Source organism: Diorhabda carinulata, chromosome X (assembly GCF_026250575.1).
Source record: "Diorhabda carinulata isolate Delta chromosome X, icDioCari1.1, whole genome shotgun sequence".
In the NCBI taxonomy this organism is placed as follows: Eukaryota; Metazoa; Arthropoda; class Insecta; order Coleoptera; family Chrysomelidae; genus Diorhabda; species Diorhabda carinulata.
In genome coordinates this window covers 20,118,040-20,132,379 of record NC_079472.1, presented here as the reverse complement: position 1 = coordinate 20,132,379, position 14,340 = coordinate 20,118,040, and the positions used below count along the sequence as shown (strand labels likewise).

The 14,340-nt window shown below is 31.2% G+C and overlaps 3 protein-coding genes across 4 annotated transcripts in view; 2 read left to right on the top strand and 1 right to left on the bottom strand.

The window, feature by feature from the left end:
- LOC130901644 (cilia- and flagella-associated protein 251-like) overlaps positions 1–6,276 on the top strand; it is a 38,772-nt gene extending 32,496 nt beyond the window's left edge. Inside the window, exons 17-20 of the mRNA XM_057813164.1 lie at positions 478–709; positions 2,704–2,926; positions 5,180–5,271; positions 6,094–6,276. Of these exons, the coding sequence (XP_057669147.1) occupies positions 478–709; positions 2,704–2,926; positions 5,180–5,271; positions 6,094–6,228 (682 nt within the window). The 3' untranslated portion in view covers positions 6,229–6,276. The remainder of the gene's footprint in view (positions 1–477; positions 710–2,703; positions 2,927–5,179; positions 5,272–6,093) is intronic.
- Positions 6,277–6,317: 41 nt separating this feature from the next.
- LOC130901645 (ADP-ribosylation factor-like protein 6-interacting protein 1) lies at positions 6,318–9,592 on the bottom strand. Of its 2 annotated transcripts, XM_057813165.1 has the most exons (5): positions 9,330–9,550; positions 9,131–9,280; positions 8,961–9,075; positions 8,646–8,902; positions 6,318–6,745 (listed from the first exon to the last, which is right to left on the bottom strand). In XM_057813165.1, the coding sequence occupies exons 1-5, from the start codon at positions 9,339–9,341 to the stop codon at positions 6,527–6,529; spliced, it is 753 nt and encodes a 250-aa protein (XP_057669148.1). In that variant the 5' UTR covers positions 9,342–9,550; the 3' UTR covers positions 6,318–6,526. The 2 variants fall into 2 exon arrangements, with proteins under 2 accessions (XP_057669148.1, XP_057669149.1); XM_057813166.1 differs by lacking the exon at positions 9,131–9,280 and having other exon boundaries at positions 9,330–9,592.
- Positions 9,593–9,847: 255 nt separating this feature from the next.
- On the top strand, positions 9,848–14,259 carry LOC130901848 (ubiquitin-conjugating enzyme E2 S). The gene is made up of 5 exons (XM_057813477.1): positions 9,848–10,030; positions 10,086–10,239; positions 10,399–10,586; positions 10,644–10,772; positions 11,631–14,259. Exons 1-5 carry the CDS (start codon positions 10,013–10,015, stop codon positions 11,754–11,756), a joined length of 615 nt encoding a protein of 204 aa, XP_057669460.1. The 5' UTR covers positions 9,848–10,012; the 3' UTR covers positions 11,757–14,259.
- The last annotated feature ends 81 nt before the right edge of the window (positions 14,260–14,340 follow it).

The following is a 14,340-nucleotide window of genomic DNA, read 5'->3' as shown; positions in this document are numbered from 1 at the left end:
TCTATATTGTAGTATATAAATTATTAAAGAATATTCAAATTAAACGACTTTATTCAATCGTAGCCTTCTAAATGTACAATATTTATTGTAACTTTGGTAGAGAAATTATGGCTATTAGGTATAGGGAACATTAGATGAATAATAAGTGTTTCTTAAGGATTTCTAAAAACTCGAAATATATAGGGTGATCTATTTGAAGTAACAAAGCTCATTATTTGTCCAGAAAAAGGAAATATCTGACAACAATGTAGATACCACCATAATACCAAAAATTTATAAAAATCGTATAAGCTGTTTCCGGGACAATTGAGGTGTTCCATACATAAAATTCACTCGTTTATTGGTGAATTAGTCACTGCTAGTCGGTAGTAGGCGCGGCTTTAAACGGGGTTTATCTAAGTCAATATAAATTTCCCACCAATGATTTTTATCGATTCCTCCACTGTTGTCATTAGACTAAATTAATTTATGTTCTAGCGCTGTAGAAGTAATGAAACATATCGGTGGAAAAGAATTAGAACCATTTTACTGTTTACTAGAAGGCGGTTATCAAGGTTGGCTCTTTCATGAAATAAAAGATTTGTTTTATTATATGCAAATTTTACAACAAGAAAATATCGATCTTCCTAGAAGAGTTACGGATAGTATCAGCGTTACCGAAATACCGGATTTATTCAGAACTATCGGTTTTTACCCTTCCGACTTTGAGGTAAATGAACAACAATCAATTACACTGATTTTCGTTCCGAAGTTTCATACAATAGATATGAGTGAACACTAACTTTATACATTCTTACTTTTTCCACTGACATTGACAGCCGAAAGACATACAGGGTCATTCACGACGAGCTGAATCTATATATGGGAAAGTACTGTGACTAGTGTTGCTTGCATGGGTTTTCCGAAATGCTCGTTTCAACTAAAATAATTTCAGTTTTCTGAAACTTCCGGTTATACCAGAAGTCGTTATTTTAAGCGGAATGCTATGGTTTTTATTAAATTTTTGGAATCTACGCGAAATTTGAATATAAATTTATATAAGGCATAGTATGCCTAAAGCCCACCATTTTTTAATTATTTCACATTTTCGAAATCGAAGTGAGTCAGGTCTAATATATTTGGGATTTGGCAAATAACACTTACAGCCTTCAAAATCTGTGACAAAAATAAAGTTTTTAGATAGCGAAATTGGGCATCATTTTCTGAACACCCCATATAAATTTTTGTCACAGATTTTGAAAGTTGTAAGTGTTATTTGTCCAAATCCCAAAAATATTAGACCTGAGGCACTTAAACATAGAAATATAATTTTTTTAGTGGAGAGCCGAATGTGTCCAAAAATTTGGAAAAAGTGAAATAATTAAAAAATGGTGGACTTTAGGCATACAATGCGTCATATAATTTAATAAAAACCATAGCATTCCGTTTAAAATAACGAAGTTTGGGTCCACTTTCCGTATAATCGGATGTTTCAGAAAACTGAAATTATCTTAGCTGAAACGAGTATTTCGGTAAACCCATGCATGCAAATTTTCAGAATACAAGTCGCAGTACTTTCCCATATGCATATCGATTCAGCTCGTCGTGAAGGACCCTGTACCATACTTGCACTCGTATTTTATTCTTTTGAATGCTTTATAATGATTTCATAATATCGAGAAGAGATAGCAACTTAGGCCTACCAAAGTCTTTATCTCCCGTCTATTCAGCTGTCCAATCTGAGGGACTTCTCTTACATGAAGGTTATAGATCCAACCTGAAATTGTTGTAATATTAAATTCAATGTTCTAAATTAATATTTTTCTATTGATCAGTATATTGTTTTTTGCTCTTAAACCATAATCTATACTAGTTTCAATAAAGTTAAAAATACTTTCTTGGAAGACTTTTAGCGTAAGTCTAAATTTAATAATTGTTACAATACACTTTTAAAAAGTTTGTTTTACGTACGACGACGAATGCCGGTTATCCTTTTTACATTCCTATGAGTGCTCCTGTCTCAAAAGTCTAAGCTTCCTCATTGATCGCATTCGGCGGACGCAGCGCATAGCGCTCCTGCTACCTAGCGGAACGTGTTCAGCGTTCACTGTCAAGCCTTTTTTATTTTTTTCTCAATAGTTAGTCCATATTGAAATGAACGTTACAATTCATTTACCTCATCTTCATGAACGAAATCAATCATTTGATCACAGAACACATTTGATCGGGGAAATTTCTGGTTTAATATGTCATAGTTTTAGTTCAATTTTTTCACGTTTTACAAACGCTACCTAGCACAAATTAAAAGCACTCAGAAACATGGCGTCTGCCACGAACGTGTTCAGTTAATAGCGCATGTGCCACCGAATTATTTCACTATTGCTCAACAGTTTCTTCTTCTGATTGAGATTATTAACCTCCACTGAACGTCAGTAGTATAGTACTGAAATTAACCATCCCTAAGCTGTTAAACAGTAGATGATTATTTATATTAGATAATAGAGACGACACATGACTTATTCTCAATCAGTTTGTTATTAGTGTGATTTCGCAGTGCTAGCGCTACCGAAGGGGATCTAGCTCTCACTAAACTCAGCGATTCAGTACTTAAATTAGTCTATTCAGCTGTACCGCTGTGCCAGAGCACCTTGGCGGTACCACTAGATCGTTGCTCAACATTTAAGTTCTTCATATTTCATTTACTGTCAGAAATTCATTTTTCAGTTAGAAAATATTATGATCGATGTAAAATATAGAAACGTAGACGATAGTAACACAACAAACGACGACATCAATTTCACAGATTTTGTGAAATTGTATTGTAATTACAAACCTGTGTACGGTTATTCGAGTTTCGATATAGAAGATGCCTTCAATCGTATCTGTTACGATGAAGATAGAGATACTATAAGCAGGGATGAATTTATAGACCTTCTAACAGCAGGGGGTGAGTTTTGACTATATTTGAATAATATAAATATCTGATATATGTATTCCACAGCCTGGAGTGTAATGTGTAAGTACTATGGAATTCTATGAATCGTAATTACTTTCGATACATATCGATTCCTATTTTTTATGATATATCTAATCCAAATTGTTTGACTATAAAAAATATGAATATTTTAAATATTTATATTCTTTTTTGATTGAAGCTCAAAAATTTCCAAATTTATATTTTTTACATTTAGTTTTCAGAAATTTCAATATTTATGTGATAATATATCTTAAAAGAATTAAGCTTTGAGACTTGTATCAAAGAAAAAGTGCCATCAACAATGTCTAAATTTTGAAATGAATATGAAATCAATTGTTTGCACTTCTAGGTAACGACAATTTGGTGAAAACAATTATAACAAATAAAGCTTCTTGGAAACAAAAATACTGCATCAGATAAACCAACTGTCAGTTGATTGGGTATCCTGGCCTAGGACGAGGTTTTAGAACATTATGGCTTTATTGTTTTTTAAAACATTCTCCATTGTGATCAGATGAGTGCTTCGAATGCGACAACTTTTATTGAATTTGGCTCGTCTCTTAAGACCCATTCAGTCGATTGTGTTCGTAAGCATGGATCCGTGATTCGTCGCCTGTCACTATCTTATGCAGCACCACCATTGAATTATATGCACGAATCGACACGAACCTTTTTTGAGCGATTGCCAAAATATGCGATATCCAACGCAAATAAATCTTTTTGGCAGCCAATATAGAATGTATGCGTGTGGAACTAATGTTCAAGTATGCCTCAATCTCATGGTGTATGAAATGACGATCTTGCATAGCATCGATGTTTTCTGGCACAACAGCCGATTTTGGACGACCTTCACGGCATTCACCCTATAGCGAAGTGAGACCACGATTGAATTCGGAAAACCGAACACGGTAGCTCGAGATGGTGCTTCATCACTAAAAGTTGAAGAAAATTAATCGGCACACAGATGTCGGTTTAATTCATGTCGAAGATCAAACAAAATCATCGCACGAAATTGTTCGTAATTCCATTTTTTACTACGATGAATGTTTCAAGTATCTGTAAAAAATAGCACTCGTATGACAACACGCTCTGAGTACGGTTACCATGAAAAATAACAAACTCTATAATGGCGATGTCAGATTTGACATCAGTGTTGCCATATCTCAAAACTTAAATAGCAATTCTCGTATTGAACAAGTCGAATTTGTTTCTGGAACGTGAAACATTTTGTTCATTACATGAACTTGATACTGCCGGAACGCAATTTTCATATCGTCAAAATCTAGTAGTCTACAGACAGTCTTCTGGAATAAACCCATTGTCAGTTTTTGGCTCGAATCGAATAAATAGAAGTGAGACGAAGCTTAAACACAATAAGTTACTCGCAAAATTGCAAGAGTGTATAGACAGGCACTTCGAACTCAATTAACTCTGTCGAGGACTTCGCCAATGAATTAGAGTGAGTGATTTAGTGTACTTAAAGAAGGTATCGTATCATACGACTACTCTCGATCGTCGTGGCAGGCTGGTTTATTGAACCGTTCATCCGTCGAATTGCCGACGACTCCTGCATAACAGCACTCATCCACTTAACTACAAAAGCTGTTTTGACCGCCGAGCAACATGTTTGCTCCCCTTATTCCCCATCGCGTGATTTCCTTGCTCTTCCTCTAATGCTTTCTCAGGTGTAACAGTCAAAATTCAACAACAAACTTTTTGTTTGTACATAGAGCATTGGTGAAGCTTTGGGAAATGGTAGAACATCGATTGAGGAGTCAAAGGTTCATAGCGGATTTTTAAGTGGACCCACCAGAAATAAATATAAATTCACAGTTAAACGATTTATTTATCTAGAAAATGAAATATATAAGTCGATTATCACACACTGGGCGTTTAAAAAATCAGTACATATGGGAGATTAGCTCTCATGATTGTATCTCTATAAAGATGAAATTAACTCTTTCTGGATCCCACCAAATGTTTAAAGTGAAAAAACAACCGAAATATAAGCTAAAAACTTAGCGTCAATTACATAAAAATATATATATAAATACCTTTATATATATAATATATAAAGGTTGTTTATGAAATTAACTTAATAGTGATGAGGTGTCTTATGTCTTATTTAAACTGATATGGTTTCTTTTCGTTACCCAGAAATTGTCTATGGCAGCTTGATTTTTTACCGAATAAATATTTGATTACAGTGATTCATCATTTTAGGAGAACCTTTAACTCGAACAGCCTGTTTCAAATGTTTTAAAACATTAATGAGAGTGGATACTACAGACGAAAATTTCGACTTTTTACCAGAGGTAAGAGGTTATAAATTCTAAAGGCTTCAAGTAATGATTTATTAGTCCAATAAAGCGAATTACGAGGTTCTATTGCAAATATTTAGAAAAGGTGGTTAGAGTTTACAACCACGGCCCACAGGGATACAGTTTGATTGTAAAAAGGTCATCCGCGACAATCCTGGTGGATGCAGGTATTACAATTCTGAAAAGACATAGGGATTGGAAGTCGACTATAGTGGCGAAAGGTTAGATAGATGAATCATTAGCTTGGTGTGTTGCCCAGGCTTTCAAAGTCTTTGGTTCTGGGCCCATGCACTCTTATTCTAGTTCCATCTGCTGTTTTAGATCCGTCCCTATACCATTTAATATCATTTCTTGTATGGTGTTATGATCCCACTTACTTGTACAACTTAGTGTTGAGGTAATTTTTTTTCAATGTTAAACTTTTTCGATGCATTATTTTGAGGCATGTCCCATTGTTGGTCATTATTTAAGGACGGTTTTTCTTTGGTTATTTCGTCTCTGAACATTCCAAGTGTTGTTTCCTCTACGACTCTTTCCAGTACTATGTGGAGAAGTGGGAGATTTAGAATCACTTCTAGTGTAGCTGTTGGGTTTGAGTCATACTAGTTCTAGTGCCCCATGTGAGATGATTGGTCTTACAATTGCCGTGTACATCCTGTGATGTATCAGTGTGATTCATACACCTAAACTTTCCTTATTAATCTATTAGTGAAATGGTCGTAAACATTTTTTTAGTAATTTTGGACTATAGATCAAATAGGCAGTGGAGGACTTTCAATATGTAGTTATGTTTCCGACTAAACGTCGATTTTTTAGGAAATTAATTTTCATACGTTCTTCGAAGACATCCTCGGCATTGAAATGCATAGAGAGAGAGTACTAGAAGTTGAATCTTCCGAAGATGATGAGGTTGCAATGATGACACCAAGTAAAGTGGCTCTAAATGAATAAAAATCATAAATTGTGATATAAAATATAATAAAATTTATTTTTATGCAAGAGTTTTAGTTATTAAAATGATCACGAATGTAATACACAAATTAAAACTCATTGAAAAACTATTTTATTGAATATAAAACTAATTTACATTTAAGGAATTATATGGTAACGTCAGTCTAAATATCACACTGAATTTTTCATGAAAAATTGTATAACTACAACTAAAATTATATTCTGAGTTTGAGCAATTTCTCAAGATACCAATTTAAAAGAAAAAAATGAAAATCTATAACGAAAACAAGTGAAAATATTATTGAATTTTCTTCTGTCCAACTTTAGCTTTAGCATTTTCGACTAGATCTGTGAACAGTTTTGATAATTGCTCCGTTAGTTTATTTAAGAAACCATGATGTATCATTCCTGGTAGCAGTAAAACGATCATGATAAATAAATAAGTCAGGAAGAGGTTGTTTACTCTACCACCAATCCATGTCAATATTGAAAGAGCAACAATTGTTACTGTAAAATACTGAAACATAAAATTCAATTAATTTTACATTATAAAATTTTTAAACTAGCAAATATTTATCAAAACCCAGGTATATTAAGCTGTGGGGTTCATTTTGGAGGGCAAGAGTTTGTTGTTGTTGCTTTCAGATGGTATGATCCATTTTTCATGATAACATATTACTTGATAACTCTTTTTGGGTTATTTGCAGTATTGTTGCGGTACTTCAGTATTGAGCTAGCGACATATTTTGTTGTTACAAGGTGACTTTATCAATAATTTTCAAAACCTACCCCAATAGCTACGGTAGCTTAATAACGCAGGAAAGTAGGTTTACAGGATAGGTGTGGATTTTGGAATTTTTCGATAAACCCAGATTAAAACTACAAAATAGCAACAAAATATGCGCTGAGTTCGTGTCGTTAGCTTATTTTGCTACCGAGAATCGTAGTTGGCTACTGTAACTTGATAGTGCAAGTAATCGCGAGGGTGAGTTTGACGTGTAGGGTGGGTTTTGGAATTTTTTTATAAAACCAGATTAAAACTACAAAATAGCAACAAAATATATCACCAGGCTCGTATCACTAGCTCCCTCCATTAGGCTACCCTAAGATAATATTACAGTTGGGACCACATGTTTTTTGGGAAAGACTGCAACAAATTATAAGCCTGATCTGGAACGTGCCCTTCAAAATGACCTCCGCAGCTAAATATTAAGATTAAAGATAGAGGGAGTGAGGCTTGTTCATGTGGGCTTAAACTAAAGATAGAGTGATAGAGAAAATGGGTGTACCGCACTCTATCTCTCTGCAATTAATTCTGATTGGATCTTCAATGTTAACTATATGCACAAATCACCAATATGAAATGAGTTAAGCAAAATAGAGTGTAGTAAACAAATTGGATTAAAACCATTTTTTTTTAAATTTCCAACAATTTCCACAGAGTTGTACATACAATCAACCAATCCTTTAAAAAAAAACAAAATATTACTCATCCGTATTCCTTGACATAAGCCAAACCTTTGAGTTGTGGCACGAACACTTTTTCAAATAATTCAAGTTCTACCTAACAAGCAAACAGTCTCAGACACATTTCTGATAAGCCTGGGGTACCATAAAATACTGTAATAGAAACATTTGCAGATGATACAGTCATTTTATCCAATAACTCCCACAGCCCATCTCCAACACTACTTGAATATTTTAGAAGATTGGACAAAGAAGTCAAAAATAGAGATAAATCTGCACAAATAACATTCAGTTTAAGAAAGAACATCAGTCATGGTTAATAATATAAAAATACCAGTAACACACTCAGTCCTTTATCTTTGAATACACCTGGATCTAAAGCATATGGCACCTAGTCAATAAGTTGAAACATATTAATTTGCGAATCAAAAAGTTATATTGGTTATTAGGAAGTACATATAAATTAACTATGGACAATAAGATCTAAATTTATAAGATTGTATTAAAATCAATTTGAACTTATGGCATACCATACATCACAGAATAAATCCAGAAGCATAGCAGCAAATATCATGATCGAGAGACGAGAATATTCTGATACAAGCATTATTAGAGCCTCAAAGAGAAATATGACTGCCTATAGATCTTAAATGAAATATAGAGGGCTCTTCACTGGATGAGACCTTATCATGCCATTAACAACTTGGAGATATACCAGCCAATCAACTTATAGACCTTTTTTATTCTAATTACTGATTTAATTATGTACAAATAAAAAAATCTTTTTAAATAACATCAACTACACTATCCTCCATAATTATTCAAGACACCTCCATTTGGCAATTCAAAGTTGTAGAAATAAAGAAGCACATTAATGTGCTAAATAATAATGAGAGGAACGGGTTCAAAGAGATGATAGGTATTTATGTATTTCTTTCAATTTATAATACCATTTTTGGATTAGTTTCTCTCATTCTATAATAGGCAGAAACCAACAGCTCAAATTTTGTTTTATACAGAATAATATTTGTGCAAAGTTCTTCGAATCGATTTTGTTTACGTGTATTCCAAGTTTCTTCTTTATAAAGAGTGGAAATTAGTGTTGGTAAAGTATAATCTCCAATTGTAATTATCAGTCCGAGCAATGAGATAACTGTTAATAAATTGGATTCACTCAGCCAGATCAACATAAAAATTACTGTACATCCTAAAAATTAGAATTATATATTTTTATAGAAACATTTGAACTATTAATTTTATCATACCCGCTGCCAAAGATGTTGGATGCCATTGTCTTTCCCATAATAATATACTATAAATATTAAGCAAAAATTCTCTGTAAGTTTCCAAAGATAATCTTAGTTTTCGAATCTGACATTCCTGAAAACAGAATCAATTCGTTAGCAAATTGCTATATTACATATTATATTTGTACCATGGTTTGAGCATAGGGTATTTTATATTCAATGGGATCGGATATGGGATATGGTTCTTCATAGGTTCTAATAATGTTTGTATAGAGAAAATCTTCAGTTGAATTATTTTTATACTCATGTCGTGAAAGCGCATGAGTGATTTCTAAATCCTGAAATACTCAGTAGTAATAAATATAAAAAAAATATAACAAAACTTACAGTTTCAGCCATAGTTTTATATGAATACACTCAGAACCTTTTTATTTCTGACGTTTTAGACGTTATACGAAATTTGCGCCTTTGTTTTGAACACAATTTCCCACCGTTGCCGTTTATTACAAGATATAATAAGAATCAAGTTTTATTTAGGTAAAAATTTTAAAAATGTGAAATATTGAATATAAATTAATGTAATGACTATGCCAATTACTTTTCACTTCTAAATTTTTAGTTATATCTAATAAGCTTGTATACAAATTGGTATCATGATACTTTTGGCAACACTGAAAATAGCAGTTTTTAGTGAGTTAGCAAAAATGGTCGATCTTTAGCATTTTTATATTTCAAATTCATAATGTTTTTTTATCTTTCACAAATCATAAGTATTGCAGCTTAATACCTTCAACAAAACTAAATCAGTCTACAATTGACCTGAAAATTGATTGAAACCTTTGTACAGATCTAGATAGTTTTAATAGATCATTTTTTAAAAATCTTGTCTGAACATACCATGTGAAGATAAACACAAGCTGTGAATGAAGGAGAAAATCTGATTGGTTGAAAATTTCAAAATGTTTCTGACTTGTCTAGAACGCTTAGTTAAAGTTGTTATGGCGTTATTTTAATGTATTCATGCTTGTATTGTTAATTTTTTTTGTTAAATAATTGTGATATTTTATAGAATGGCGTCTGCTGGAGCTGTAAATATGTGAATTTTTCTGATAAATGAGTTATTTAATAAAAAAACTGTTTCAGATGTCAAATAATGTAGAAAACCTCTCCCCACAAATAATAAGAGGGGTTGTAAAAGAAATGCAAGATCTAGTCAATAATCCTCCTGAAGGTATAAAAGTTCAAATCAATGAAGAAGATGTGACTGATATTCAAGCTTTTATTGATGGACCAGCAGGTACTAATTGCAATATGCATTTTTTATTAATTTAAGACATGCCTCCTGTATTTGTAGATTCCATTTTGTTAGCGTATTGTTTGATGTGGTTTTGAATACTATGACTAATATAGATATAAAATATTATTTCAGTCATGATAGTAAATGTTCTTATTCCAGGTACTCCATATTTTGGAGGTGTATTTAAAGTTAAACTTACACTTGGCAAAGGTTTTCCACAGGAACCTCCTAAAGCTTATTTCCTGACAAAAATTTTTCATCCCAATGTAGCTGCAAATGGAGAAATTTGTGTAAACACTCTTAAGAAGGATTGGAAATCAGATCTCGGAATTAAACATATACTTTTGGTAAGTTAATCAATTATTTGTTCAATAAATTTTTTTAGCAACCAGATTAATTTTTAGACTGTAAAGTGTCTTCTTATTGTACCAAATGCTGAATCTGCACTAAATGAGGAAGCCGGTAAATTACTTTTGGAACATTATGACGACTATTCTCAAAGGGCAAAAATGATGACAGAAATTCATGCACAGGTAAGTGAACACTGTTTTTATTAATTTATCGTATTTGACACTGCAGCTCAGGATTTGGCCCTATCTGGATATGAAATACCAAATTAGCTAAGGCAGCTTCACAAAAACTTGGAGCCCTCTTTTAAGACCAAAAAGTTATATGATCATACCATATGAAATCAACATACTAAAATAAAAAAATTACTTGATCACCTCAGAATTTGATGAAATTCGGTATGAAGGTTGTTCATATAGAGATTAAGAAAATTACAAATTTTTTTCATATAATTGAAAATTTTAGAATTACGGCTATGTAAAGCTTCCCAAAATCCACTAAAAAATGTAACCAACATATTTTGAAATCACCATTGTTTCTCTCCTAATTAAATTAGGAGATTGGTGTCATTTTACTTAGTTTTAAATGCCCTTTCTTTTGATATGCAATAGAACATATTTTGGTATGAAACGTGATCGGCAGGTTGCAGAAAAGTCACTTTTAGTTCATCTTATGCATTCACATTCAATACTTATACCAGCCACCACTATTGGTCATATATAAAGGTTATATTTCCACTAACTTCTGTTTGTATTATTTTTGGGTTTTTTTGGATGGTTACTGTTTCCCCTTTTGTATCTTCAGAGAATATTTCTACATATTTCTTTGATACACTTGAATTTACAGGCAATAGTTATTTTATTACATTCTTTATACATTATAGATTGTTTTGTTAACTTTCTTATTCATAAACTAATTGAAATACTTAGATTCATATAATGTATTTGAATACGAAAAATTGTGGTGGTTAAAAAGAGTTTTTTTAATATTGCTATAGTGTTCTTGAATTAATTTATCATCACTGGTTTTTCTATTATTTTCAGCAACATAAATGTAAGGGTTATCCTGGTGAAGGTCCTCTTGCCAAAAAACACGCAGGGGATAAAAAACTAACAGCAGAAAAGAAAAAAATACTTAAAGACAAAAAGAGAACTTTAAAACGTTTATGAGGTTATGTTGTTTGATATGTTTTTGATTGCTTATAATTATTTAAAAAAAAAGCATGGAATTATGTATTAATTTTGAATGAGAAGAATGATTTTAATTTTTATTGATCATATTTTTTTAATGAGATAATTCCATATACTAAAATAGAGTTATTGAGCTAAGCGAAGATATTTTTAATTTTATAATATTTGTAATAACTGATTTTTTTAATTGAAATAAACTTGTTTTAGTATTATTGAGATAAGTAGCAGAATTATCTAACATTTTTTCAATATTTTAACAATAAATTCATATCACACATGACATTTAATACTTTCTGATATATATGTTTATTTTTTTTGCATAGTTTTCAGTGCCTCTAGATTTTAATCAAATTTAGAGGCAAGATTTACAACATTTTGTATTAAATCTTTTAAATAGTAGTTTGACTAGATTAATTCAATAAAACTGTTTCTGCAACGTTGTTAAACCAATGTGACACTACTAAAAGCGACGTGTTTTTATATATTGAAAAAAAAAATAGTAAAAGTACGCTACTTATATACACGTATAATTGAAAGTCAGTTGGAAGAAGGAATTAAAGAAAGGATTTATTTCTTTCCTTCTACTAAAGGTTTTTGTGATTCCACCAATTTATGCGAAGTGAATGGTTTTTATTCCCTTTTTCAAACTCACAATTAAGCACTTCGTCAATAAAATGAAAAAATTTGACACGTGGCGAATTGCCTTTTATTCTCTTCTAATCTGTGGTTCAATTGATTTCTAAATTAGCAGTAATACTCGACTGTAATTACAGTTGTTGAAAATAACATGTAAATGTATTTTATTGATAGAAAAAAAATAATTTCTCACATTTTATTATTAATATCGCTAACGCTAAAGACGTAATATTCTTTGACAAAGGGATCCATACTTTCCACAAGAAACTACACACTTCTTCTGGGCCTCCTTTGTTTAGCTGGTTAGTGTAGAAATCAGCTGAATAACTCTTCAAGTCGTGATCTCAAAACATGTAAAGCCATAGTTTTTTAAATAAACTTCTCTTGAATTGAGATTTTAGGTATCGGAAGATTTTATGTATTATCAAATACCATGACAACTACATATTCTCTTTGCTGACACAATGCCAAAATTTCTTCTTGTTCACCAACAATTGATGCTTCAATTGGTTTCTAAATTCAAATTAATACTCAAATTTAATTTCGGTTGTTGAAAATGACACGTAAATATATTTTGTTGCTATAAAAGAAAATAATTGCTGAAATTCTATTTTCAATATCCTTATACTTTTAGAATCGATTAAAATTATTGTTTCTTGTGAAATATATTATATCATAATTTGGATTCTGTTTTAGTGTATGTATGCATTTCAATAAAATTTGAATGATTAAGTTTACTTTTTTTAATTTTTTTTATAATTTGATTTTGACAATGGTTTTCCAGTGAATTGCGATAGACATTGCGATTTTGGAAAATCAGATTGATCTTGAAATCCCAATTATGATTTATTAATGTTTATAAAATATTTTTTTGCAATTGAAGGGGTTATAAGGGATAATCAACTTTGTGCAAAATCTTAAAAGTAACTTCAAAATGCTGTAGCTTTTAAAAAGATGCACAAACGGTTAAAGAACCGATAGTCTATTTATTTCTCAATCTCATGGAGTTGGCCTTCTTATTTCAAAGCAATTGTCATACGAATTGAGTCCCTTTATTGGCCACATAAAGTTACAACTTGTAGAAAAAAAAACAATATGCAGATGTATGTTTATTCCTGAACCTCTTCTTTGCCTTTGAAATATTTTGCTTTATGTTTTGAGTAGATTTCTTTACAAATTTTGTTAATTTTTTTTAAAGACTGCTGAAATTTATTTTTCTTTTATTCATTTTTTAAGTAAGGACTATAAATAGCCTATTTTGACAGAAAAAATGAAATCTTGGCAAAAACTATGTTTATTATTTTATTGAATTATTTTTAATTTTGAACATATACAAACAAAAATAGTATTGAAGGATTAAGGCTAATAATTTTGATATTAAGTAATGTCATTTTGGCAAAATGTGGTCTTCAGTAAGTTAGTATGTACGAGGGTGGATGAAAGAAAAAATATATGACATGATATGTATCTTTAAAATATTTTCAATATTATATTAATATATAAATTTATAAATATTTTTTGATTCTCAGAATTCAAGTTTCAGTAAATTAGTATAATTGTTTGTCACGACTTGTATCACAAATCCAAATATTTTTATTAAATTTTCCCTATTAGACCTTATCCTTTATTGCTCTAAATGCCTGTAATTCATATTCTACGCAGACTTGTACAAAAGTACTTACTAAATGTGTATGTAATATATTAATTTATATCCGTTTACTTTTTATTTTGTAGGTGTAGCACTATGCACCACAGTGCAATTGATTTCACGTTTTCTATCAAGTTTAGAATGTGTTTTTGTGTAGTTTGTGAAGTTATTTATTAATAAATTTATTACTCTGAGAAATATGTCTTTCATAACCTATTCATACCTTTATTATACTTTAATTATTATTAAAACGATGTACAAGGTATGTTCTCCAAAACT